General features: G+C 42.7%; 1 protein-coding gene across 5 annotated transcripts in view; it reads right to left on the reverse strand.

The window, feature by feature from the left end:
• The window catches only part of CREB5 (cAMP responsive element binding protein 5), a 298,766-nt gene that overhangs the window by 213,427 nt on the left and 57,577 nt on the right, over positions 1–27,762 (reverse strand). For 3 of the 5 annotated variants that reach the window (XM_064167112.1, XM_064167110.1, XM_064167111.1), the window contains exon 4: positions 24,445–24,566. In XM_064167112.1, the coding sequence (XP_064023182.1) occupies positions 24,445–24,566 (122 nt within the window). Of the gene's footprint in view, positions 1–24,444; positions 24,567–24,658; positions 24,858–27,762 lie in introns of those variants that run through there. The other 2 variants (XM_064167114.1, XM_064167113.1) reach the window with 2 other exon arrangements.

Consider the following 27,762-nt stretch of genomic DNA (forward strand, 5'->3'; position numbering starts at 1 on the left):
ATCTAATTTCCACTCCTGAACTGGGCATAGCTATCCTCACAATAACGAAGCGTGTTGTACACGAGGAGCAGAACATGTCTGACTTCTTGAACCCTAGGCATGACTGCTCAAACGTTATCAATTTTCCTAGGGGTAAAAATGTAAAGAAAAATTAAACTCCTTACTCAGAAATGTAATGACAGGTAATGATAGGCAGATGGGAGAAGAAGGGAAACACTGCTCTCACAGAAAAACCATAGAGCTTTGAGTCTCTACTTATCAGTCTCGGCCACTGGTTTCCAATTTTTTGGATCACAGACCTCTGTCAACCCTCTGAATTTCTCTGAGAGCTCTCTGTGCTCTTATCACAAATTGTGTAATTCAGGCAAGATGGTTCCACAGATCAGCTGCAGATGACTTAGCACAGCTTTTCGACCACCAGCAGTTCACAGACCAGAGTTAAATGCTGCCCAAATACTGCTTCAGAGCACAGTGACTAGAATTGCCCAACATTAAAAGAAAAAAGTTTCTAAATGTTTCTAAGGATTTCATTAGCCCATGTCCTTTCTTTCAAAATGTCTTCAGGATTCTGGAACCTCAGTGGACAATTACTGTTAATTAATAGCTCAGACCTGTGTACTGGGGCAGGCAGGAGCTCTGCAAAATTTTATCCTAAATATTTCTGCTGGAACACAGAATCAACCAGGTTGGAAGAGACCTCCAAGATCATCCAGTCCAACCTAGCACCCAGCCCTAGCCAGTCAACCAGACCATGGCACTAAGTGCCCCATCCAGTCTTTGCTTGAACACCTTCAGGGATGGTGACTCCACCACCTCCCTGGGCAGCCCATTCCAATACCAATCACTCTCTCTGCCAACAACTTCCTCCTAACATCCAATCTAGACCTCCACTGGCACAACTTGAGACTGTGTCCCCTTGTTCTATTGCTGGCTGCCTGGGAGAAGAGACCAACCCCCAGCAGGCTACAACCTCCCTTCAGGTCGTTGTAGACAGCAATGAGGTCCTCCCTGAGCCTCCTCTTTTCCAGGCTAAAATCACAGAATGTCAAAGGCTGGAAGGGACCTCAAAAGCTCATCCAGTCCAATGCCCCTGCCAGAGCAAGATCACCTAGACCAAATCACACAGGAACACACCCAGGTGGGTTTTGAGTATCTCCAGAGAGGAAGACTCCACAGGTCCCCTGGGCAGCCTCTTCCAGTGTTCTGTCACCTTCACAGTGAAAAAATTCCTCCTCATGTTTAGATGAAACTTCCTATGCCTCAGCTTCCCCCCATTGCCCCTTGTCCTGTCACTGGACATCACCGAGCAGAGCCTGGCTCTGTCACCTTGGCACTAACCCTGCACATATTTATAAGCATTGATGAGGTCATCTCTCAGTCTCCCCCACACAGCAGAGCCCCAGCTCCCTCAGGCTCTACTTGTAAAAGAGATGTTCCATTCCCTTAATCATCTTTGTGGCTCTGGACTGTCTCAAGCAGTTCTATGTCCCTCTTGAACTGAGGGGCCCAGAACTGGACACAGTACTCCAGATGTGGCCTCACCAGGGCAGAGTAGAGGGGCAGGAGAACCTCTCTTGACCTGCTAGCCACAGCCCTTCTAATACCCCCCAGAGAACACCCAGGGAAACTTCCTTTTTTTGTGTGTTAGGATAAATTATTCTCAAACATCGACATGCTGGCTGCTCCTGAACAGATGCAAACAACAACAAACACACTCAATCCTTTTGATCCTGTTTTCTTTTGATAGCTACTATTTACTCTGCTGCCAGAAAGACTTCCTGAGATGCACTGAGTGATGAGTCTGCTAAGTTGAAGCCAACTAAGAAGCATGGCACAACACACAGGACAGACGTATGAAGTGCTAAGCCAGGTATAAGCCATCTCAAGGCTGCAGCAGTGTCATGGGTTGAATATTTGCTGCTGTCATTCAAAACCATCCTGCCTCCTGCCAGCTTCAAAATTAAAGTGCTGGCTGGAGCAAAGTATTATGGGGCTTGAAGTTCAGATTCTAATATGAGAGGTTTTCTGTTCTGGTTGCTGCTTTTGGGTTCTGGGGTTTTTGGGTGTTGGCTCTCTTCTGCTGAGATGGCAGCAGACAGGGAGGGGTGTGGGAGTAACTCTCTGACTTAGGTTTTTAGCTCACATGCTTCTGCTTGCTGCTGCTTTTTGCTGTGCTTTCTCTGCAGACAGGCTAAGGTAATTGTGTATTGTATTATCATTATCTCACATACTCAGTAAACTCTTATCTCAACACAGAGGTTTTTTTGTATGCTACTTCCCCTCACTTCTATGTTGTAGAACCAGCACAAGCAGTCACCGCCACAAGTCGAAGTTCTAAGGGCCCATTTCAGCCCTTCTTAAGGCTGCTGCCTGAAGCGTGACAGTCCTGCACAAAACCTCTGCAGTACACCTTGTACTTTGGGCCAACCTCTTATGTGCTTCCACTTGGCCTCTGCCCTTTGGGTACGTGGAGTGCACCGTCACCTCCTCCGGTCTCTTCCTCACACCTTCTCAGGAAAACACAAATGAACTTCATCCAAAAGCAAGTTACAACCTCCTGCCTGTCCTCCACTTTGGCTGCTGGTTTAAGCAAATGCTTTGACTCCTCTGATATTAGGAACAAAATGCAGGAGAGCTAGCATTTTTGGTATTTTATCTTAATTTTTGTGACATGATCTAATTACAGACATTCAGTGGTGCCCTCTAATTACCAGAAGAAATGAATACTGAAAGATAACCCTTGTCTTCCACTATTCCCTCCCCTCTCCCCCCAGTACCCTCTTCATGCCCTTTTCAGCATGTCTGTCCAGGCTATGCTTTTGACATATGAGGCTTTCTTTACGTACACAGTCTTTCATTTATGGTGCATACCAGATGCACCCACCGTTTACTAGGGGGAAAGGGAAAAAAAGTGATATAAAGGAAATGCAATGAACATATTTGAAAGTAGAAAGACATTTTGGAAGACTGGTCTCACCAGAGTCTGAAAGGAAATAGCTTCTCTATGGGAAAAGATGACATCAGATTGCATGCTCGTCTTGAAGTTTCCTACAGATATCTTCCATTTTCCTCAGGGTTGCTTGTTTCATACACAATAACTTGCCCAAGAAAGCCATTTGAGCAACACAGCACAAAGAGCTTCTTCTGTTCAAATAAGCGTCAGTAACACTAAGTGTGCATAGCACAGTTGGGGTCACTCGGGGTTTTGCACTGCTAACTCCACACTACATCCTGTTAATTGGGAGGCTGCAAAATAGGGGGAGCACAACTGGCTGCCTGGCTCCACTCAGTTCTGTCACACTTTATGCAAAAGCCATAAACTGACTATTTAATTTCTTCCAAGATGCCTATTGTGACATTTATAAACAGGAACCTGGCAGTATGTCAATGGTGCAAACTGATTTCCTTTTCTAAATACAATTTTAAAAAGCAAATAAACAAGGTTATGCCTGCTAATGAAACATTAGATGCCATGCTGGAGCTAGTTTTTCCTCCAATGTATTCTCTAGAGCAGAAGGAACACCAATAAACACAAAACAACAACCCCTTTATAAAAAGCATGTTTATAAGAAAATACATTCTCCATAAACTCTAAGGAAAAGCTGGCTTATATCTGTAATGTTATCTTGGGGACCCAATTATGGTCCCATTAGATTTGTGTAAATGAGGGAGCTTGCCATGAATTTCAAATGGAGAAGAGCTAGTAATAACCTTGAAGAAAGAAGAGCTGTCAGCATACTTACTAGGTGTAATTCCTAGAGACTTCAGTTGAAATCAAGGCCTTATTGTGCTAAGACCTGTATAGACACACTGGTGGGCTATGCTTGCCCACAAGCCTAAAGAGTCCAGAGACAAAGCAAGGAAAGAGGATGGAAGAAAGAGAGAGAGTGAGGCATTTGTGTAGCCAATGATCAGGATCTCAATGGAAGGAGTCTTTTTTTTCCAGGTCCAGTGTCTTACCCACTATTTTACCCTGTTTCTCTGCACCTAATACTTAGCTATGAATCCAGAAAAATCAGGAATCTTTAAACAAATGTTTAACAAAAACCAACCAACCCAAGCCAGTGCTACAAGCTCTACTCTGATTTTTTTTTCCAGCACTAACATTTAATTTCTGTAAATTGGACAGAATGCACATACAAAGTGTGTAGTCAAAGAGCCTTCTCAAAGTAGGTGCATGTCAACTTCTGCAGGACAAGCAATTAGACACCCAAAAGCAGCTGCCAGATCTGGAGGCCAGTCAGAGGGTAGTTGAAAACCTGGCTTTCCTTTCTTTATTGTAAGGAGTTTTGTTTTTATCCATTGCAAAAGAGAAAGCTGGGGAGGGGGCGGGGGAGGGCGGCAGTCCTCCAGGAAATGCTTTAAACAAGCCTTTGATACCACTAACTGAAGGCACTGGGCTTTTCAACATTATGCAAACCATTTATAATCTGTTAATAGAAAATTTGCAGAGACAGCACTTTGGCATTTAAATTTGTTATATTTTATTTAAAGCTTCTTTGAAATTCTCATCATTGCTTTCGCTGGCATAAGTTGTTGGCATCGTGCATGAGTTACGGCAATGGCTGCCTGACTGCATTCAATGACCAGAACGTTTTTTAGAGAGAGCAGTTGGTAAAGGAGAGCAAGGATGGTGGCAACAAAACAGCCAGTAAAATTCCATTCAGGTAGTTTCAAGCAGAAAACCAGCAGGCTTAACTTTTCTGCTAAGAAGTCAAGTGGAAATGCTGCTACCCTGGTAATAAAATACGTCTCCTAAATATTCTTTCAACCCCAACCCGCTGCAGCAGCAATGTTGAGCCAGGCTGCCTAGTACTACATGGAAACTAAAACAAAATGCTGGGAAAGATCCAGGAATCCCGGCCAATAGTGGCCTCCAAAAGCACCCAGACAGACCATTTGCTACATACAAGGGATCATAGGTCTAACCAGTGGAGTGGGTTGACAAGTGAATTGGTAAGAAAATAGTTTTAAACAGTGAAAAATCATGCAAAGAACAAAGAAGCATCAAGATGGGATTAAACAGATTCATCAGATCTCCTGTGAAGTAATCACAAAGGCAAGCATGCAATTTTGCAACATCCACAATCATTTCAGTCAATTTTAGGTTGATGCTTTTGGAGAGGAGAGCTAGTTCAACCTAGATCTTGGACTGAAAGAACTTAGAGAATTAAGTGAATCAGTTGGAGGCATTCAGACTGAATCAATAATCTTTGCAGCCCTAAGAGTTCAAAACAGTAGTGTTTAGGATGGCAATCAGACTGTCTAGGTAGAAAGCAAGAGAGTTGAATGCTCTTCTAGCTAACAAAAGTTCACTTCCAGTGAGTACAGCAACAACTGCAGACAAATAGATATTACAAGGAAGTATCTTCTGAATCCTCAAAGCTGTTTCTGACATTCTACACTCTAGTTAAGGAGAAATGTCCTGCCTTTACCCATCTCCCTCTCCCTTGTTTTCATCAGATACCTTCTGCAGAAACAGACAGGAGAGGGGAGTGGAAAATAACGAGACAGAGAGGACAGACATGCTCAGAAGAAAGAGAAACCAGTAGCAGTCCTGCAAAAAAACAGAGTTGATCATCCACTGAGGAAGGCATGCAACTTTGGTTTTAAAGCACAACGGAAAGAACAGCTACTGCTAGTAGGTAATAAAGCAAGTAAGCAAGTTGGTGTGGAGTTGGGACACATGGCTTCCCAGGACTGGGTCAGTAGAAGAGATCAGAAGCCACTCCATTGACTCCAGAAGTGCTCTGCAGGTCAGGTACACCATAGCTGTCCTTAACCTCACTCTGCTAGAGATTTCCTCAGAGTTGTGCAGTAAATTGATTCACAGTCTTCTGCCTTATATCTAAAACAGGACTAATTTCTCCAACAACTACAGAGTACACAGCTGTTAGAGACAACACAGTACATCTAGGAAGACATCTAGCAATGACAGAGTAGTTCTTTTTTTGCTGAGAGAACAGCTTCACAGGAGTTTAAAGTAGAATGCATTTGAATTTCAACCTCCGAGAAATGACAGCCAAGATAACCAATACAGAAAAGAGTTATATGATGAATACTATTAGAAGGATATAAAGAACAAGTTTTTGGTGACTAGAAACAGGACAGCAGGGAAAGACATGGGAATGAATTAGTGAACACAAAGAATGACTGCATGCTCATGTCAAGACAGCTTTGCAGGATCTGTTTTTTGGGGAAGGAGAGCTCATTTTCTGCAACAAACCGGATCCAGTTAAAGCACTCCTAACAGCACATCCAAATTTGGGCACTAAAACTGTCCCAAGGCAATTTAGGAGAGTCAGGCTGAAAAACTTATTGAGCCTATATGGTGTTGAGGGTGGAGGGGGTGAATTCTCAATTGTAAAAAGACACTTTTGGTTCAGCTTCTTTTCTGACAGGAGTAAATGGAGAGAACAACAAACAAGCTACACTCTATTTGATAATGCTACCAGACATCATCCAGATGTACACGCTTCCAGTCACGCTAATTAAATGTGGTGTGGAGCCATCCTGGGGAAATTACATACTGTTCCTTTAGAGTATCACTCACTTCTGAAATGCCTTGGTGAAGTCTCACTCCACCTGGGTAGCCATACTGCTCATTTCCAAAGTAATAAACAATTGGTCCTCTTTTAATGGTGTGAGCCAGACAATTTCATATAAGGATGCAAAACATCAGGCAGTGGCAAGTAAAGGAGGCTTAGCTGAGCCATGAATTAAATGGGGCAGGCAGACATCCTTCAGGAGCAAGCTAGCTGCGTACAGAGAATTATTATTCTGAGTGCTCTACTCCACACAGTAGTTTTTGCCTAGAAAAGTGGAATGTTTACAACCAAACCAACTTGATACCTGAAAGCTGAGGGACAGAAAAGAGGGTTGGAAATATCAGCCTGGCATGAGCAGCACTGTGATCCCCTTCTCAAAACCAGCCAGCTAACAGGGTAGCAGCATCAAAGAGACATATGCTATGCTTGAACAAACTAACATCACTGCTCATTTTAAACATACCTAACTTACAGCTAGCTTGGAAATGACTACTAGACTAGATTCAAAGTACAGCTGATGTGCAGCTCATGAATTGCCATCTGATTTTAAATGAGCATCAGAAAACCAGGGAAAGGACTGTGCTTTGGAAGTTTATTGGATCACAGTCTAAGCACAAGGAAATAGGTTTTCCTGTAAGATAGTGCTCTGATGTGATTCTGTGCATGTTTTAGCCTGTCTGCCTGTTCTCTAGGAAAATTACAGTGGCAACTCCTGGTCAAAGATAGTATTTTAGAGACTTAAGCTGAAGACAGTTGTTAAACAGCATAACCTTCATCATTCTTGCTGCTTAGTAAATAAGAAAAGGCACTGCAAGCCCCACGTGATGTTCTGAAAGCCATTTCCCAAACATCTCAAAACTGAGTGCCTGATCTCATTTCAAATACTTGGCACAAATTGTCAGATCTGAGATCAAAGGCTAAAAAGCCAATGCTGTTTCTGACTCAGTGTAAGGTCTTCTGCAAAACGTGAAGGACCATCTCGTACTTCTGACACGCACTCGTGAAAGGGTTTGCAAAGCTGAATCCAGGGTGTCCGGATTTCTAGAGCTGGCCCAGAACCTTCACACCTTCAAAAGACCCAGATAAGAGTGCTGATAAGTTTATCTGGATTTGCTAATTGTGTCCCATGCAAGAAGACCAGAAATTTTAATCCTTTCAGTAAGATTTACTAGGTATTGGCAGGGATGCCTACAGAAATTCTGCATTCAGAGAAAAGCTATTCAGGGGTGGAAAAAAAAAAGTAAAGTCTAGGAGGTTCAAAGCAAAAAAGAACAAATATTTGTATGATAGCAGAGAGTATTATTTGTTGTTCTTTTGGACTATTTGCTTTTAGGCAGAAACATGATATTCTGAATTTTAATAAGATATGGTAAAGAGTCTGTGATGCAGGGAGTCCAAAATGATTATTCTTCCTTCAAAAAGGACAGACAACTACTACTCTACAATATTTGGTCTGTCTTTTCTTACAGTAAACACTGCTAATGCTCCTGGAGAGGGGCTGACCTTGCCAGGCAATTACATTATGCTAATTTGTCTGTTACTATAACTCCTACAGAGGCATTCACAGCTCAAAGCAAGACAGAGATTTATATTGTCTCTTCCAAGCTGTGGACTACGGACGTTAATCTCTTTCCCTCATTCCAGTTACAGCTCTACATGGCAATATCCACATGCAGTGCCACTGCACATTCAAAGCAAGTTATTGCCAGCTTTATTCAACTTAAAAGACAAGCTGTGGTCCTACCTTGCCCTTTTAATAACTGTCACTCTATGTAAGAAAGCATATGCTTGCTAACAGCTGGTTTCCTATGAAAACATATGGTTTCTCGTATGCTTTTGAAAACACCACAGGAACGTATCTGCTTGCTAGACACTAGTGCCATGGCACTATATCAAGCAACAAAATCACTGAGAGGAACTGCAATACATTTTCCTCATGCATAACAAAAATACCTATTGCTTTAAAGCAACAAAAAATCATCCAGCTGAAAAGAAAATTCAGTGTAAAACCAAGGCTCAATTTAGGAGTTCTATGCACTACGGTATTGCTTAAAGATGAGATCAAGGCATTGGTCTTCTACACACAGCAAGCTTCATGCAGGCACTTTACAGTCTATATTGTATCATGAAAAAAATAAATCCATGAGATGTGGCTCTCACTGCTGGAAAGATCAGAAGCTTCCTTACCATCTTTCAGTTGACAAATGATAAACAGATCACCAAAACCAACTGGGTCACAGCGGTTTATAATAAACTACTGTCCATCTAGTAAACCATGGTAATGACCTTTACATGTTTCTCTCTTTCCATAACATTTAGGGCAAGCTAAGAGTATTTGCATGGCCAGCTGCATGTCATAGGAGACAGAAGGTAATTTGCTGGGCTACTTTAACTCAGATGTGTTCAGTCTAGGGCAAGGCTAAACACAAAGCTAAACATTTTGGTAAACAGAGTTCCAGCTATGCTTCTGAAACTAATTTCCAGATCAGCTGACACAGAAATGCAACAAGTTTTTGAATGGTTAAAAAGGCAGTTAGAGAACTTATAAGCTATCAGGAAAGCACAAAAAACACCCCCAAAAATTGTTTATGAGGAGGTCTTAAAGAAATTTCCCATTGGCTCTAAAAGTAATTCCTCTGGGATGTTTGTGGAAAAGAAAGAAAAAACCCAGTTTATACTCTGGTACCAACATCATTGAGAAACCACCAAATGCTTCTGCAAGCTCTTCTGAATGTACCAATACATTGAGGTGGTTGTGTTAGTTTGAAGCTAGCTAGGATGTTTTGGTGAGAAGGATTAGGTCGTAGGCTGTGAGAGGGAAACATGATGATGTCTGCTTCACTCATAGGCTTGCTGAGAGGTATAACAACAAGAATCCAAACATAGATAAGGCACTGCTTCTTCTGCTGGGGAGCTCAGAGATGCATTTTTTCTCTGTCTCTAGCCTCTCTGCTGTCTCTCTGATTAATCCACTTTACTTCCTAACCCCCGGCCAAACCTCCATTCTTCCTTGGGACTTGGTGTGGTAACAGGTATTTTCACAGGACATACCACAGAATCACACAAACATTCAGCTTGGAAAAGACTCTCAGGATTACCAAGTCCAACTGATAACACTACTCTACAAGGTTCACCTCTTAAGCATATCCTCAAGCACTACATCCAAACGACCTTTAAAAGCATCGAGGGGTGGTGACTCCACCACTTCCCTGCCAAGCCCATTCCAATGCCTGACCACTCTTTCTGTGAAGCAATTTTCCCTAATGTCCAGTCTAAACCTACCCAGTGGCAGCTTGAGGCCATTCCCTCTTGTTCTATCACTACCTGTGAGAAGAGACCAGCACCAGTCTCTCCACGACCTCCTTTCAGGTATCTGTAGACAGCAATGAGGGCTCCTCTCAGCCTTCTCTTTTACAGACTAAGCAGCCCCACCTCCCTCAGTCACTCCTCATGAGATTTATTCTCCAGGCCCTTCTCCAGCTTCGCTGTCCTCTTCTGCACTCACTCCAGCACCTCCACATCTCTCTTGTACTGAGATACCCAAAACTGAACACAACACTCAAGGTGTGGCCTCACTAGAGCCAAGTACAAGGAGACAATCACCTCTCTACTCCTGCTGGCCACAGCATTACTAATACAAGCCAGGATGCCATTGACTTTCTTTGCCACCTGGGCACATTGCTTGCTCATGTTCAGTTGCTTGTCAATTAGAATCCCCACATCCCTTTCTGCCAGGCAGCTCTCCAGGCCACACTGCTGCACACAGCTGGAGAAGAGTTTGAGACCAGTTTGAGCAGAGTTAGAAGTACATATAACAAAGACAAAATAACTGTTTAAGATATCACACAGCACATAGCATATAAAACATAAATAAAAATAATCTATGGAATTATATGTTTCACCTCCATTTCTCCTCAGAACCAGAACATTGGCACTTCCATGAAGCCAGTTAATTTGTTGGTGATGATCAACACATGATACATTTCTGAAACCTCCAAAGTTTAATTTGCTTCATTTTTCAGCTGATGAACAAACAGAAACTGCTCTTCCTGCATGATTAACTTGTCTTATACTCCTACCAATCTGTGTAAGACTATATCTGTACTATCTATATGACAAAGTCTCATCTATGACTTCACAAACCATGCGAGGAAAACAAAACCAAACCAAACCCCCATGCTGCAGATTCCTAACGGCTTCAACAGAGCTCACCTACACTAATAGTGACCTAAGATTACCTCATTTTCATACATATATCCTGTATGTTAAGCAACCTTTTCAAAAGATTTAGCAAAAGGAGAGCACAGTATGAAAGTGTTTTGAAGCTAAAGCCATCCAATCAGTGCTGTGGGTTTACATGAGTAAATCTGGTCCCTTTGTGAAGTTGGTTTAATTTCCCCGTTGCAAGTATAACTTCAGCTTACTTCTTTATTAACCATTACTGGCAGAAACTATCTACTTGACAGGACAAAGAATGAGCATTTAAAACTACCAGAGGACCACACTGCTTTACATCCTAAAAGGGGCAAGGGTGTCTAGCTGGCATAGTTCATGGAAGCCAAAGTGACAGGGAACTGATCCATACAATATCTGTACAGACAACACATTATGTTCCTTAGCTGCTCAGCTCTTTCACACTGTATTAAAAGTCTTTGAAAGCATCAACTCTGGAGCAAGCATATCTTTTATTTTCTTGGAATACACGTTGTGGTATTAGGTTAACATTTTAATCTTGTTGGCAATACAACAGTTATGGTATAATCCCTCATGCTATCAAAGTAATTGCCATAATCATAACCTACATTCAATTATTTGCTTTGCTACACTGCAGCTGCAGTGGCTTCCCACTCCCAACCTGCTGTCCTAACACTAAGGAGACAAGAAGGGGCAGAAAGCAGAGTTCACAAAACACTACTACAACTTGTCCCTCTCCCTTGCCTAATAGCAAGTGACTCCCCATTCCAGTTAATAAAGAGCTCCTTGTCCCTCCATTATGCAGTGTAATCTTTAAAAGATTACATTCTCATTTGGGAATGAGCCAAGAGCCAGTGGGAAATTCTCTGGTAAATTGGATAGAGAGACAACAATATGAAGGGCAGCTGGATGGGAGCACATTTTTTTCAGGGCATTCCTATTCCTGGGGCCCTCTGGCATTGTTAGAAGTCCTGTAGTCTCAGCTCTTTTCACTGCTCTGTTGTCAGGATAATGCTATTCAAGAAGAAGGGGATACAGATTAGCTGGTTTGAAAATGGAATGTGAGGAAATGAATTTGGAAAAGTAGTAAGAAAAGAGGAAAGCTCAATTATGTTTTTAAGTCTTACCATTTCACATAAAAACAGGGCAAGAGCACTGTGTTTTAAAACACTGTATTAAGTGTATCAATTACAACAGTAAAATATGGGGTTTTTTTTTCCTTCCTTGACTTCATCAAGAAGGCAATTTGGGCATTCCATCACTAATAGCATATTAACAAGTACTCTGAAAGGCACATTTCCTCCAGACTCTTTCCCTTTGCCTGCATCTTCTGACAGATGCTTTTTTTTTTTTCCTGTAGAATCTACTTTCCACCTCACCTTACCTGTGACCCACAAGGGAGAAAACCAAAACGACACAGGGAATGCAGCCCTACATCATTTATCCCTGCGCATGGAAGGAAGCAAGCAAATGAGGAAGGCAACTAGATTTTCAGTGTGGCTTTTTTCCTCTTTTTTTGGTGGGTTTTGGTTGTTTTTTCGGGGGGTGTTTCATTGTGAGTTGTTTGTTGGGATTTTTTACTTATATATATATATATATACACACAAAATCATTCTTCAGAAGTGGTTTCTCAAGAAATCAAGCAAATCTATGTATCTAAAAGACTGGATAAGTGTCTCCTGTTTGTTTTGTCAATAATGGTATACACATACTACCATCTTAGCACCACATTTTGTTAGAAAATACAGAAATCTCACAGAAAGAAACAAAAAGCTGTTAAGAAATTACCTTCTCTTTAAGGAGCAGGTATCTTTTATCCCTCCAGAAAAATAAGGTTTTAATTACAACATGAATTTTCAATCATTATTCCCTTTCATGTATCATAATTAAGTTTATTTTACTTTCTCCTAATAAAAATAAAAAGTAAAATAGTGGTCACAGCAATGTATCAGAAAGGTTCTTTTCACTCAACCAGCTACAATTTCTTCACTTGAAGGGCTCAACTGAAAATAGTTACCTATAGTCCATGGGAGGCAGTGGCTATAATACATTAAAACAGAGGGTTGTTTGCAATTTAATATCTTAGGATTGGGAAGTACTGATTCAGCAAACTATCTCTAGTCAGCAAACCCCTCCACAGATGCTTGAAGTTAACCACATGTTTAAGAGCTATTGAAATACACAGACTTTGGCTCCAGTTCAGAAAATCAGTTTTATGCACATTTAACTGGCTGAGATGGATGAAGCAAAGAAAAGAAATTGGGACAAGAGAACTGTACCTGGAAAAGATTCCAGCCAAACAATAACTTATGTGCAGAGGTGTAATGCACTTAATAGCTTTCCTGGTTTTCCTGAAACATAGATGTTGGCATTTATACTTGCTTGAGTTTATTGTATTGGAACAAAAAAAAACCCCAGCATACATGGCAGAGGAACATGGTAATTTTGTCATCAGAGAAACAGGCCTTACATAGCTGTATACATCCCAAGGGGCAAACACACAGATCTCTGAAATAAAACAGGAGTGTGATGAGAGAGTATTTTATGAACAGCATACATGGGAGAGGAACACAGTAACTTTGTCATCAGAGAAACAGGCCTTACATAGCTGTATGCATCCCAAGGGGCAAACACACAGATCTCTGAAATAAAACAGGAGTGTGATGAGAGAAAGAGTATTTTATGAAGACTACTGAAAGCAGAAACAACAGCATGCAGGCTGCCCCTCCCTTCCTCGTTTTCAGGGGAAAACTAATATCAAACATGGCCTGAGCATCTTTGTGTCTTCTCTTGTATGAGATCATAGTCAGTTTCCTTGGGTTGGAGGTGTGTGGAGAAGTTATACTTTTCACATTTCTCTATCTCTGCTCTTCCAATCCTATCAATAAGTACATCACAGGAATATTTTAACTCCTTTATATAAGTAAAAATGAAAGCTACTTTTCTTCCTTTACTTCCTTTCTCCTCTTCATCAACCCATACTTTCCTGTCTTCCTTCTTTATCTCTTCTCTATGTTCCAGACTTGGAACATCAGTGAGGATTCTTCCAACATAAAAGGAAAAGGTACTAGCAATGTATTTTTCTTTCTCTCTTGATAGGAAAAGAAAAGGTAGGTCTGAGGCAAAAATACGCTGCCAGATAGAGTTCCAGCCCATCTGCAGATGGGGCTGCTTTTACCATGGTGCCATTTCTTAGTGACACTGATGGAGCCAAAAATTAGTTCCCTTTCTGAGCCTACTTCAAATTTCCCTGTGCCTTGATAAGCCCACAAATAGGAAGAAAATGCCACTCCTCAGCTCAAGTAAGGGGCAAAGGGAAGGCAGAGCAAATATCTCTTAATCAGAAGAGAAAGCCACACTGCTCACACAGACTCACACATAGTTTCATCTCCATTGAGAAGGAGCTCAGAAACCTATGCAGCTAACAACAGTAGTGTGCTTTTAGCTCACTGAAAGGTGCTGTGGCATAGAAGCCAAGCATCTCTATCATCACATGCAGTACACTTAAAAGGCTACCCAGCCTAGAGTTTAACACTGTACCTTGATGTTTTTTTTACTGCAGATCCTTTTGCAGATGTCTATTTAAAAAGGGTATTTCTAACCTTTAATGAGAAATACTTCAGTCAGCTACATCTAATGAAAAAGGAGAACAGGACAAGTCAGTGCCTTTGCCTAAAGATCACACTGTACATTTTTACTGAAGAAAACAAGCAAACAAACAAAGAAACCTCAAACAAACAAAAAACTACACTACAAAAACTCAACAACAACCTCCAAAGATTTTCAAATGAAAACTAGCATAAAAAAATCCAAAAAGGCAGTAGTCACTTTCTGAAACCCCAAAGAAAAATGCTTCTCCAGGCTCACAACAATTTTCCTATCCCTGTTAAGCACATTTTTTCCATCAAGAAGATTTCTCTTAATAATAGTATGCCACAAACGATCGTTAGGCAGGAAAAATGGGTCAGGGCAAGGATAACAAAGATGAAAAGAAAACTGCTGAGAGTTCACCTCTGCTGTTTATTTTGAGGCACACTTAAGATTCAAGTCGGACTACTCTAATTGTATTCAAAGGTTTAGTTCTCTAAAGAACATAAACAAAGCTAGCAAGGGCCATGAGCCAGAATAAAGCTTTCCTCATAATCATAGAGGAAGGTCAGCTTTTGTTTCTTATTTTATATGATAATCTCAGGTCCACTGTGTTGACTTTTTAATTTTTGAGAAGAGGAGAAAACAAAGTTTGTTAAGACTAATGCTCTGTTTCTGCAGGGGCAGCTGTTTTAGCACGCTCACATATTTTGTACCTTCTTTTGGCCGTGCTTTCCTTCTCAAGCGTTTTAAAGCTTTTACACCTTATTTAGGTTAGCACGCTGTGCTTAGCAGCTTGTACCCACTGAAAGGCAAGGCAATAATCCATACAGGTTTAAGGCATTTTTGTAGAACTGATGCAGAGCTGTGTCAATTTTAATGTCATGCTATGGAGAGTGCATGCTGCTCTCTCCACTTTAGAGGATTAAAAGTGACCTCTCTTACCAAAATCAATAAGGGCAGCTTGCTGTGACTAATAGGTTGTAGAAATTCAAAAGAGACAGTTTGTAACACTGAGTTCATTCTCCCTGTGTCTCTCCCCGCCCAGCCCCAGACTGGCTGGCAGAGCTGCACTTTGACATGTACATTCACATGGCAAGCTGATGTCTGTTCCCTTCTCAGTGTCTGAGCCACACACGGTTTACTCACATTTCAGGGAAGAAAGCAAGTTGATATTTATTTAATAAGGGTGGGCTTGGTCACTTCTGTAGAGAAGCATGTGAGAGAGAAAATGGAATAAGGAAACAATTAAAATGTACCTCTTTTTTTTTTTTGGTGCTTGGGTTTTTTTTTGCTCCCAAGTATGATTTTTAGAAGGTCCTATTTTCACATGTTATCAGGACATCAATGAGTACTCAGATACTTCACATCACTTTATGACCACACTATTTCATTCTGGTCTCTGAGCAAAGACTTTTCTCCCTTCAGATCTTTGCCTAGTTGCAATAGGCTGAAAAATGTAAATTCCTAAGTCAGTGGAACGATGCCAGACATGTATGAGGCCATACATCCAACTGTACCTTTGGTGAACTGCCATGCCATGTGTACTCAGTTCTTTTTCTCCACTATTGCTGTTGTTACTCTGAAGTTCTTCCTCTTTAACAGTCAATTTGGGGGCTTTTAGAAATACAGTAATTTCATGTAGTACTGGAAACAGGTGATGCTACAACTGATGTAAAGGGAGTTTTCATTCTTTCAGTTTCACATTTTGTAAGACTAAAGAACACCAGCAACTCAGACCAGGATTTCCTACCTTATGGTGAAAACACCCTTACTCTTCTGAATGTCTTTAATTTCCAATTTATTTTGCCTGAGGTACAAATTAAAAACCCCTTACCCACAGTTCAGAGCTTGTGGACATTTTCTCCACATAACAATCACCATCATTGTCTTTATGCCAAAAAAACAACTTGCCTTGGGGGAGCAAGGGAGAAAAAAAACGGCTGGAGTGGTGGGAGGAACCCAACTGTTAAGGTTTAGGAGTCTCTATGGAGGTTTATAAATAGATGACTGCCATGTGCAAAATGTGAAAGAAATCCAGTCAGCACAAGAGCTGTTGCTGTTTTGAAGTTTTCTAACTACATCCATTGAGCCAGTAGACAAAGTTATAAATACTAAATCAAGAAATTATTAGCATTTGAATTTTGGCAAGATAATCAAATGTGCAGGGGTATAATCAGCAAATAATAGGAAAGATCTGCAAGTGAACCCACCAATTAATGATAAATAGGACTTGGCATGGAGCAACTTCACCAATGTGGATCTCATTAGATGGCCGTGGAACCTGTTCCTGCAGCAGCCCTCTCCTAGTGAGGGAAAGGTGAGGTAACTGAAATGTCAGCACACCCACCCCCTTGCGGCTCTTGGGCCCTGGGATTGTAACCACCTGGGCCAAAATGACAACCTTATGCTGCCATGAAGGCTGTGCCATGGTTCTCCAGTTTTTAACCGATAGGTTTTCTCATCTCAGCTTTCAGACCTGTGCTCTGTAATTTCATCTCAGCGAAGGTGACCGAAGACCTGCAGCTTCATGCTGGAGAGCAAGAATCTCACTCCTCTGTTCACCTTGCTCCACTAACAATGCCTCGTAGAGAGGGAAATGCCCCCAGGGCAAGCGATATCACTTAAACAGATAAATAGTTCACAAGCAGGCAGGGGGAAGGGAGAAGGGGAAGAGTCGCTGCCTTATTAGACTAGAAACAGACACAGCACATTAATACAAAGAATCGGCATATGGTTCTAATAGGTTTCCTTAAAATGATTTATCAGCTGTGATTAAGCCCTCGACCAGCATGTCTATCTTCATAAATAAAGTAAAAGTGCACCTTGCTCTGAAATAGCTCAGCAATATCTTGTTACCTACCCAACCATATAGACTGCAGTTAACTCTAGGGAGCAAAGAGATCATGTTTAATAGCAGAGTGAATGCTCTAAAGAGATTGCCAAGATTTAGGGGCTTTACCTAAGAGATAGACTTGTAAAAATGCCACTACAGGGAAGGTTTATCCCTTTATCATGTGCCATCCAGTCCATGCTGCTGAAGTCTGAACTGGTAACAAGAAAGCTGTGCCATTAAAAACATTCACAGGAAGACAGAGGCAAAATGCATAACTATGTCATTCTGCTGTGAAAGAAGTGTTAGGGAAAAAAAATCAGGCAGGCCTCCTATTTTAGGGGTAGCCAAAATATACAAAACACAACAAAAACCCAAACATTACAAGAGAGTGACTCAACTTCTTTAGGACAGAGACAATAAGAAGCAGAAGGAAAGTGGACTGTCCTGACCGAGCTGTGCAGGATGATTCATCAACTGGAATTCAGAAGAACGTAGAAGGATTATGGTTAGGGAGGTTTAGCTCAATCATAAATGTACACCCTTAAGAACTGGGTTGGGGTTTTTTTGCATGACACAGGCACTTACTGCTGGAAAAACACACAGGTCTTCCCAGAGGACAGGGATCTAAACCCACAAATTTAATCAAATAGTCCACTGCCTCACAAAAAAGGTAAGACATACCTGCCTGCCAGAAAAACATACTGTACTACAACCAAAGAGCCTAAGTTAAAGCCCATTCCTCTCATTTTTTCTGCAAGCTCACAATATGAACTCTGTGTTGTCTTGACAGCTTTTCTGCACCACCATGCAGAAAGTGTCCTTTTTGCCTTCAGTGTAGCAACTACATGCCTGGAACATGAGCCTAAGCATAGATACATGATCGAAAGAGGACTCACAAAGTCATGGGACTACAGTGCCAGCTGCAGAATGGCCATAAAAAATACGACATACCACCACATGTCTACCATGAAAGCTTCTCAAGTTCAGAAAAGCAGCAAGTCTACCCATCTGGAAAGAGGAGGAGAGCATTCTTCCTGTCTTTAGCAACACTATGCAACAGCTGATAAATCTTTAACACACATGGTTTGTGGGATGCCCTATGCTGAGACTGAGGAGATATGGAATCAATTCAAGGCACTGCCACAGACTTCCTGTGCAATTTTCAGCACATCACTTGGGCTCAGATCCTTTATGGTAGCTCACTGATTCCCTCCTGCAAAGGCAAGGCACCAAAATGGCTTTGAAGGTGCCTATCAATCTTTTGAGGCCACACTGATAAAGATATTTAGGAACCAAAGGAGACAGAAAACCACTTGCTTGGCAGAAGAGTGGAGAGGACCTAGCTCCCCTGCAGTTCTCCCTCCAAGTCTGTGATTCCTGCTTGATGTGTCACTATGAAGGAGTTTCGAAAACAACATCATCTGAAAACTGTTTTTCCTTAGAAAAGAAAAAGAGAAAGCATTTCCCTTCTTCACAGGAATGAGGCAAAAGTTAACTGTTAAGGGGATTTTTATAAACCAGCAATGAGCCCATAAAGCAGAGCAATGTGATGCAACAAATGCATATGAAAACTCAGAATAATCCATTAGGAAAACTCTGATACAGAGTTATAAGGTATAGAATCATAGAATCAACCAGGTTGGAAGAGACCTCCAAGATCATCCAGTCCAACCTAGCACCCAGCCCTATCCAATCAACTAGACCATGGCACTAAGTGCCTCATCCAGGCTTTTCTTGAAGACCCTCAGGGACGGTGCCTCCACCACCTCCCTGGGCAGCCCATTCCAATGGGAAATCACTCTCTCTGTGAAGAACTTCTTCCTAATATCCAGCCTATACCTACCCTGGCACAACTTGAGACTGTGTCCCCTTGTTCTATTGCTGGTTACCTGGGAGAAAAGGCCACCCCCCACCTGGCTACAACGTCCCTTCAGGTAGTTGTAGACAGTAATAAGATCACCCCTGATCTTATTACTTTTACAATACTTCAATGCATCACCCAAAAGTCATGATATCCTGTGAAGATGTTATGGAGGAACTATTATACCAAAATCTCTGAATGTACAATGATGTGTTGGGCCCCGAATTTCAGAGTTTTGCCCTATCATCACAACAACAGATTAACTGACTGATAAAGTAACAGCTTGGAGTTATTACATATCTACAACAATAGTATCCTGACCTTCTAGCAATTTATTAACATAAATCATACCTAGACTTATTTTATGTCTGCTATAACATACTCAACATACAAGATCACATAATCATAGAATCAACCAGATTGGAAGAGAACTCCAAGATCATCCACTCCAACCTAGCACCCAGCCCTAGCCAATCAACCAGACCATGGCACTAAGTGCCTCATCCTGTCTTTTTTCTAACACCACCAGGGACAGCAACTCCACCACCTCCCTGGACAGCCCATTCCAATGCCCATCACTCTCTCTGTGAAGAACTTCCTCCTAACATCCAGCCTATAAATAATCTCAGTGGCAGAATGAGAAGTCAGAAGAACCTTTGATTTGAAAAAATGCAGATATTCTTACATAATTTTTAAACAAATGCAAGGAGAACATACATATGTGTATTTATGTTGCATAATTAAAAAGGAACAACAAAAGTAAAATCAAAATAGCAACCATGTATAAGTAGACCTTTGCTTTCTTCTACTTCACAGACTGTCAGACAGCCAAAAGTGCTCCAGGAACAGGCATATTGGTAGTTTGCATTACTCCACAAGTGAAATTCAGTTGTTTCACAGAACCTGGCTCTGAAATGTCTACCAGCACACTATTCTCCTCAGTGGCCCCACTGGGATGTCTGAGTATCTGTAAGGAAAAACTGGAACTAATGTGATTGCTGTAAAGGCAGGGCACGCACTCAGAAGTCCTGCTGTTCTATGCCAGTGCACTGCAGCACTGACAGCTCCTCCCGCAAGATCATGCTTAAAAAGAAACTAATCTGCAGCATTCCTGTCCTGCATTACTAGAAAATTTATCCCCTCCCCCCCCCCCAAAAAAAAAAAAGTATCTTTCAAACAAGGCTCTATGCTGAAAATTAATCAAGTGAGAAGGAGAGAGTCAGGTGAGTGCACTCACAGTATCACAGTATTATCAGGGTTGGAAGAGACCTCACAGATCATCAAGTCCAACCCTTTACCACAGGGCTCAAGGCCAGACCATGGCACCAAGTGCCACGTCCAATCCTGCCTTGAGCAGCCCCAGGGACGGCGACTCCACCACCTCCCCGGGCAGCCCATTCCAGTGTCCAATGACTCTCTCAGGGAAGAACTTTCTCCTCACCTCCAGCCTAAATCTCCCCTGGCACAGCCTGAGGCTGTGTCCTCTTGTTCTGGTGCTGGCCACCTGAGAGAAGAGAGCAACCTCCTCCTGGCCACAACCACCCCTCAGGTAGTTGTAGACAGCACTCCTTGAGAGGGTAGCTGTTTTTCATAAATGGGCAGCACTTAATTTGTCATCCCCCATCCCAGCCAACTACCATAATGAACCCTTCAACCATGCTCTCTTTCACCAAAGTGCATTGCACACATTACTATCTAGCCCATCATTACTACAATGAGGAAGTTCTTCACAAAGAGTGGTCTGCCATTGGAATGAGCTGCCCAGGGAGGAGTTGGAGTCACCGTCTCTGGAGGTGTTCAAGCAAAGCCTGGATGAGGCACTTAGTGCCATGGTCTAGTTGGTTGGACTGGATGATCTTGAAGGTCTCTTCCAACCTGGTTGATTCTATGATTATATGATTCTACAATACAGCCTTCTAAAACCTGAACACTTGCACAACATGCTTTATGGACACACAGATTATTTTTGGTTTCATGTATGAATACCATGCTTTCCTGTCTAAGGGTCCCATTTACTACACTGTATTGCCAATCATTAAGTGTAGCAGTGAACTTTCTGCTTTAATGGAATGATGAATCAGATAAAGACACGATAAGCATTTTTTTTTTCTGATAGCATACCAACACAGCAACTTCTCCTATTCAGGAAAAAAAACAAACCCAAAACATTTAAATCAAGCATACTGCCTGCATGCTTTTCAGAAGACAGAGGGGAAGGTCTGTGGGGCTGGTACACATTGCATAGAATGTAAACAAAGTATGGAAATTCAGTGGTACTTTCCACCAAACACCTGTTCAAAAGACACATTCTATCATTTCCATTTTGCCTTGAATTAGATTAACCCACACACACTCATAGGCTGCAGCTTAGCTATGACATTCAGAAACATTTGCAAAAATTCTCTTCACAGAATCACAGACTGAGCTGGCTTGGAAGGGACCTTACATATCATCTAGTTCCAAACTCTTTCTCACTAGACCAAGTTGCTCAAAAGCCCAATCCAACCTGGCCTTGAACACTTCCAGAGATGAAGCATCCACAACTTCTCTGGCAGTTGCCTCACCACCCTCACAGTAAAGAAAATCTTCCTTAGATCTACTCTACATTTACCCTATTTTAAAGCCATTACCTTCTAGATCTTCTAGAGATCAGAGAGTCACTGAGTTCAGCAGGAAATGGAGGACGGTATAAATTACACAAGTTCATTTTATCTACCTTCTTATGCTGATAGAAATCTACTCTGGTATACAAAGTAGAAGGAGAATATATGAGGCACAAAGCAGATTTATGCCTTTCATATATGCAATGGACTGTAACAGCAGCCCAACTAAACCAAATACTCAGACCTTTCAATCATTCTGTACGCTGCGCCTGTTCAACCACCAAATGCCCTGTATATGTTTGCTTGGTTTCTTGTTTTCATAAAATCATGTTGGAAAAGACCTCCAACATCATCCAGGCCAACCTAGCACCCAGCCCTAGACAATCAAGTAGACCATGGCACTAAGTGCCTCAGCCAGGCTTTTCTTCAACACCTCCAGGAATGACAACTCCACCACCTCCCTGGGCAGCCCATTCCAATGCCAATCACTCTCTCTGCCAACAACTTCCTCCTAACACCCAGCCTGAACCTGCCCTGGCACAACTTGAGACTGTGTCCCCTTGTTCTGTTGCTGGTTGCTACAGCCTCCCTCCAGGTAGTTGTAGACAGCAGTGAGGTCCCCCAAGCCTCCTCTTCTCCAGGATAGACACCCTCAGCCTCTCCTCACAGGGTTTGTGTTCCAAGCCTTTCACCAGCTTTGTCACCCTTCTCTGGACACATTCAATCACCTCAACATCTCTCTTGAATTGAGAGGCCCAGAACTGGACACAGGGGAAGAATAACCTTCCTCATCCTACTAGCCACACTATTCCATGTGTTTGCAAGTATAACCTATTAGAGATGCTTGGATACTTAATGCTCTGAGCAATGCAAACCTAAAACCTGCAGCTAGTAGGCTAAGATGGTCATTAGATCTCCCAGCATGACCAGCAACAGTGTTTTGGGTTGCAAATCATGTCTGGGGCAGAGCTGCCAATTGGGGAGGGGGAGGGGGAGGGGGAGGGGGAGGGGGAGGGGGAGGGGGAGGGGGAGGGGGAGGGGGAGGGGGAGGGGGAGACCAGACTTTATTCTTTAAGTTTTCAAATTATGACTCTCAAGGAAGGAAAAAAATAAACAACCCCAAAGTGATTTCTCTTACAAGATTTCAGCGTCAAGCTGTGTGCTGCACCATAGTGATATACTAAAACAAGCAAAACTATTTCTTTCAGAGTCCAGAAAAATTAACACAGACAAAAATATTTTTGGAAGACTTCTCTGAGACACAATTACAACTTCCATGTAGCTAGGCTTTGTCTCCAAGTGTTAGCAGGTCTATTAGAAGAACACTAGATTTCACTGACAGGCTGTTAGAAGCATTTTGTTAGTGATAGCTGCAGCCAGAGGAGTCCCTTTCTGCTGTGGCCTTTGCCTCTTGCCTTTGCATAAAGCCCTGCTGGGGGTTCAGATTCCTGTTTGACAGTCAGGCCATAATGTAAGAATAAGCATACAGCAGACTAATTGGAAACACAGGACAAAACGTTACAGGTTAGCTAGCTAGTCTGACTCACTCTTTCTTTCTTTCTTGATGCTTGACTGTTTTTTTTCGTTTGGGTTTCGTTGTTACTGTTGTCTGGGGGGATGTTTTGTGGTTTGGTTTAGGCTTTGTTTTTGTTTTGGCTTTTTAAAAATGATTCCCTTCTCCCCTGCCCATCACTTGCCCTGGAGATCTCCAATGCCTGCTGTGAGGGTTGGCAGGAGGTAGAACAAAACTTCCAGAGGTCATTAAACAACTGGAATTATCAGGTAACTTGATGCTCTTGTCTAAGTTTTAATCAGATTGTGCAACTACCCTTGTAAGCTGAAACAGACTTCTGCAACATTAAGCACTGCAGTCTATGGCTAACTGCACCGAAGTCCACATCAGTAGATTTCTCCTCATCTCCTGCAAAATAAACACTACACAGAAAAAAACACTTAGGAACCCTCTAATTCACTGAGAATTAAGAACATGTAGAAATGTTCTCCTCGATCTTGGCTAAGTCTCCCCTCTGCAGCATGTAAGCAATGAAGCATTAACAAGATAAATTAAACACATTTATCTCATTACATGGTGGTTTCCTAGCATTTGTCCTGCACACCAAGCCATGAGAGTCAGTTTGGGCTATTTTCCCAATCCTTGGCTGAAACTTGGGACTCTCACACTTGGGGACACTTTCCTTGCTCAGCATACCATGTCCTTCTCCTCTGCGTCAGCTCCAATCTCCTTCCTTATGAGACACAAATAAGCCATCCTTAGGCTCCCTTCCTTGTATGCCAAAACCAAACCACTCCTATTCCTTATGAGACACAAATAAGCCATCCTTAGGCTCCCTTCCTTGTATGCCAAAACCAAACCACTCCTAGACTCCCTCTCTGTATTCTTTCCACACGCCTTGTCTCCCATTTTGCACCTCATCCATCAGCTTTACCTCTTTTTTTCCAAGAAATCCCTCCTGGGCCTTTACTTTGCAGACCTCAAGATCCTTAAATGCTGCTAACTCCAGATCTGATGAGCCCCAGCAGCACATGCCTCACATGCATGAATTTTGAGATGGATAGCCATCACCAACAGGCAAAGCAAATGACACAATGCCAACAACTTCATCCTAGCATCCAGCACCCCCAGGTCCCTTTCTTCCTGGCAGCTCTCAGCCACTCTGTCCCCAGCCTGTGGCGCTGCTTGGGGTTGTTGTGGCCAAAGCGTAGAACCCTGCATCTGGCCTTGCAAAATCAGCTGCTACCTGCTTACTCACAGCGCCCAAAGAGGGAGGAGGGGTTCAGGATGCTGACACTCACCCTTTTGTTGTTCTCTTCTTCTTGTGCCTTCCTGAACTCGTGCTCCAGGGAGCAGTCGATGTCGTTGAAGAGGCCAACCTCCTCACAGTTCTTCAGAAAGCGGGTCGGGGTGGGAGTCTGGTCTGAGAACACCACAAGAGATCACCGTTGGTATTTAACAGTAACAGCAGAGGGAGAAAAACAGCCCTGCAGGAAAAGAGAGCTTCCACCAAACCTCTCCATGCCTTGCCACCCCTGCCACACCGCTGTGAAAAGCAAACCAGACCGGACCTGCCTGCACCAGGCACTGAGGGCAGGCAGTGCTGGCCAGTGGCCTCTGACAGCAGGCAGCAGGCAGCGTCCAACCAGAAAGACAGCAGGCCAGGTGGCACAGGGCACCCGGCGCAAGTGCCTGTCCCTCACAGGTGCAAATGGTTCTAATAATGGCCAATTAGCTCCAACAACAGCTGCGTGCAAAACCCACACACACTTACACCACAGCACGCAGGTAGCTGCTGCAGATATGCATTGGTTAATGCCTTGAAAACCAACACACATTTACACCACAGCACGCAGGTAGCTGCTGCAGATGTGCATTGGTTAATGCCTTGAAAACCAACACACATTTACACCACAGCATGCAGGGTAACTGCTGCAGATGTGCATTGGTTAATGCCTTGAAAACCAACACACACTTACACCACAGCACGCAGGTAGCTGCTGCAGATATGCATTGGTTAATGCCTTGAAAACCAACACACATTTACACCACAGCACACAGGTAACTGCTGCAGATGTGCATTGGTTAACGCCTTGAAAACCAACACACATTTACACCACAGCACGCAGGTAACTGCTGCAGATATGCATTGGTTAACGCCTTGAAAACCAACACACATTTACACCACAGCACGCAGGTAACTGCTGCAGATATGCATTGGTTAATGCCTTGAAAACCAACACACATTTACACCACAGCACGCAGGTAACTGCTGCAGGTATGCATTGGTTAATGCCTTGAAAACCAACACACATTTACACCACAGCACGCAGGTAACTGCTGCAGATATGCATTGGTTAATGCCTTGAAAACCAACACACATTTACACCACAGCACGCAGGTAACTGCTGCAGATATGCATTGGTTAATGCCTTGAAAACCAACACACATTTACACCACAGCACGCAGGTAGCTGCTGCAGATATGCATTGGTTAATGCCTTGAAAACCAACACACACACACTTTGCAAAGTACATGAAGTTAGCCACACTTCTGCTTCAAACACAGTTTGAAGGAGCAATAAAAGGACGATTAGAAGAGCCATGAAATGTTAAACTTTAACCACAAAGAAGCATCCTTGTGTATCTCATACACATGAGCAACGTGCTCAAGGCGGCCAGTGCCATTCTGGGGTGTATTAGAAGGGCTGTGGTTAACAGGTCCAGAGAGGTTCTACTCCCCCTCTGCTCTGCTCTGCTGAGGGTGCATCTGGAATATTGTGCCCAGTTCTGGGCCTCTCAGTTCAAGAAGGACCTCAGGGAACTGCTTGATAGAGTCCAGGACAGAGCTACAAAAATGACCAAAGGAATGGAACATGTTCCTTACAAGGAGAGCCTGAGGGAGGTGGATCTCTTTAGCTTGGAGAGAAGGAGACTGAGAGGTGACCTCATCAATGGTTATAAACATGTGCAGGGTGAGTGCCAGGAGGCTGGAGCCAGGCTCTGCTGGGTGATGCCCGATGACAGGACAAGGGGCCATGGGTGGAAGCTGGGGCAGAGGAAGTTCCATGTAGACGTGAAGACTTTTTTTCCCTGTGAAGGTGACGGAACACAGGAACAGGCTGCCCAGGGAGGCTGTGGAATCTCCCTCTCTGGAGATATTCAAGACCTGCCTGGATGTGTTCCTGTGTGATCTGGTACAGGTGATCCTGCTGTGCAAGGGGGTTGGACTAGATGAGCTTTTGAGGTCACTTTCAGCCCCTGGCCTTCTGTGATTCACACTTACAAGTGTTGACAATACAAGTAAGTGATGAGACTTGGATTCAAAAGATTTTTAATGCATGCCTCCATCTCTAGGAATCTTTTGCCCACTCAGAAATAATTTAAGGAAGGACAGGATTCTCTTTAATGCCACAGGTGGAAGGGACTCAAGGAGGTACAAGGTTTTCAGCCACCTTTTCAAAAGCCTGCAAGATGGATGAGCTGAATTGTGCTGTGGACTGTAGTTTCAGTAACAACCTTGGCTGGTCTTTCTTCAGGAAGTGAAAAATCAAGCCCAGACCTGGGAACCAAGGACTCTTCAAAGCTCAGCTCTGAGGCATCTCTATCCATTCTGAGAGTTTTTAACTATTCCACCCCAGCTTTACACACCTTTTTTAAACAACCTAAAACTCCTCTCTTGCATGCTAGTTTCCTCTTCCCAAAACCCCACTCCAGCTCAAGCTGCTTTGCACCTGATTTTATGGGAAGACTAAACTCACCCTCTTCAAAAACAATCTTCTGCATAGTCATTGACAACTACCCTATTGTTTGAAATTCATTCTTGTAAGAATGAAAACTCTGTAAAACTAATTCCAGTTGCCCACACTGGGCCAATTCTGACCTCAGGGGGAAAAAAAAATCTTCCCACTTCAACAAGTTCTGGAAGAAAAATTTGGTTTCTTGCACCTACCTAATCTGGGTCAAGTTCTGATATTCCCCCATTACAGGGAACAGCTACCAGACACATGAGCAGCTCAGAAATACAGAGCAACCCAGAAACAAAAAATCAGCACAAAAGGCAATGCATACAAAAGGAACAAGTCTGGACTTGGAAACTAAAGGGAAGGATGAACCAAGAATGAACCTTCTCCCTTAGAAAGCCACCTGAAGCCAATTTTCAGCTGTACCAGGTGTGGTCCTACAGGTTTGACCTCAAGTAATCAAAGGGCAAAAATACTTGCTTGCATTTATGTTTCTGCTGGAACATACTGATAAAATATAAAAAGCAAGTCCTTAATATGAAAATTCTGCTCTATTTCCTTTGGCTTGAGCACTCTGCTTGTAAGCTTAAAGGAAACACAGCTCAAGCGTTTGGGAACGCACACATATTTATCTGTTAGTTTTCACAGCTAACTCCTGTACTACCAGAGTCAGAAACAAGACTTTCCAAGAATCTTGCAGGAACTCAGCACATGGAATTGAGTCAATGAGGTGCTGATGTTGATGGAAGCTGAGGACACCCAGCACTTCACAAGTCCATATCCTAAATAAGTAGTGCCAAACTAATCTCTAGGGTAACCTCACTGAGCTCAGTAGATTTACACCAGGGTTGTCTTTGGCCCTTGGACAGGAGTTTGT

This window comes from Pogoniulus pusillus, chromosome 28, assembly GCF_015220805.1.
Source record: "Pogoniulus pusillus isolate bPogPus1 chromosome 28, bPogPus1.pri, whole genome shotgun sequence".
NCBI classification, from domain to species: Eukaryota; Metazoa; Chordata; class Aves; order Piciformes; family Lybiidae; genus Pogoniulus; species Pogoniulus pusillus.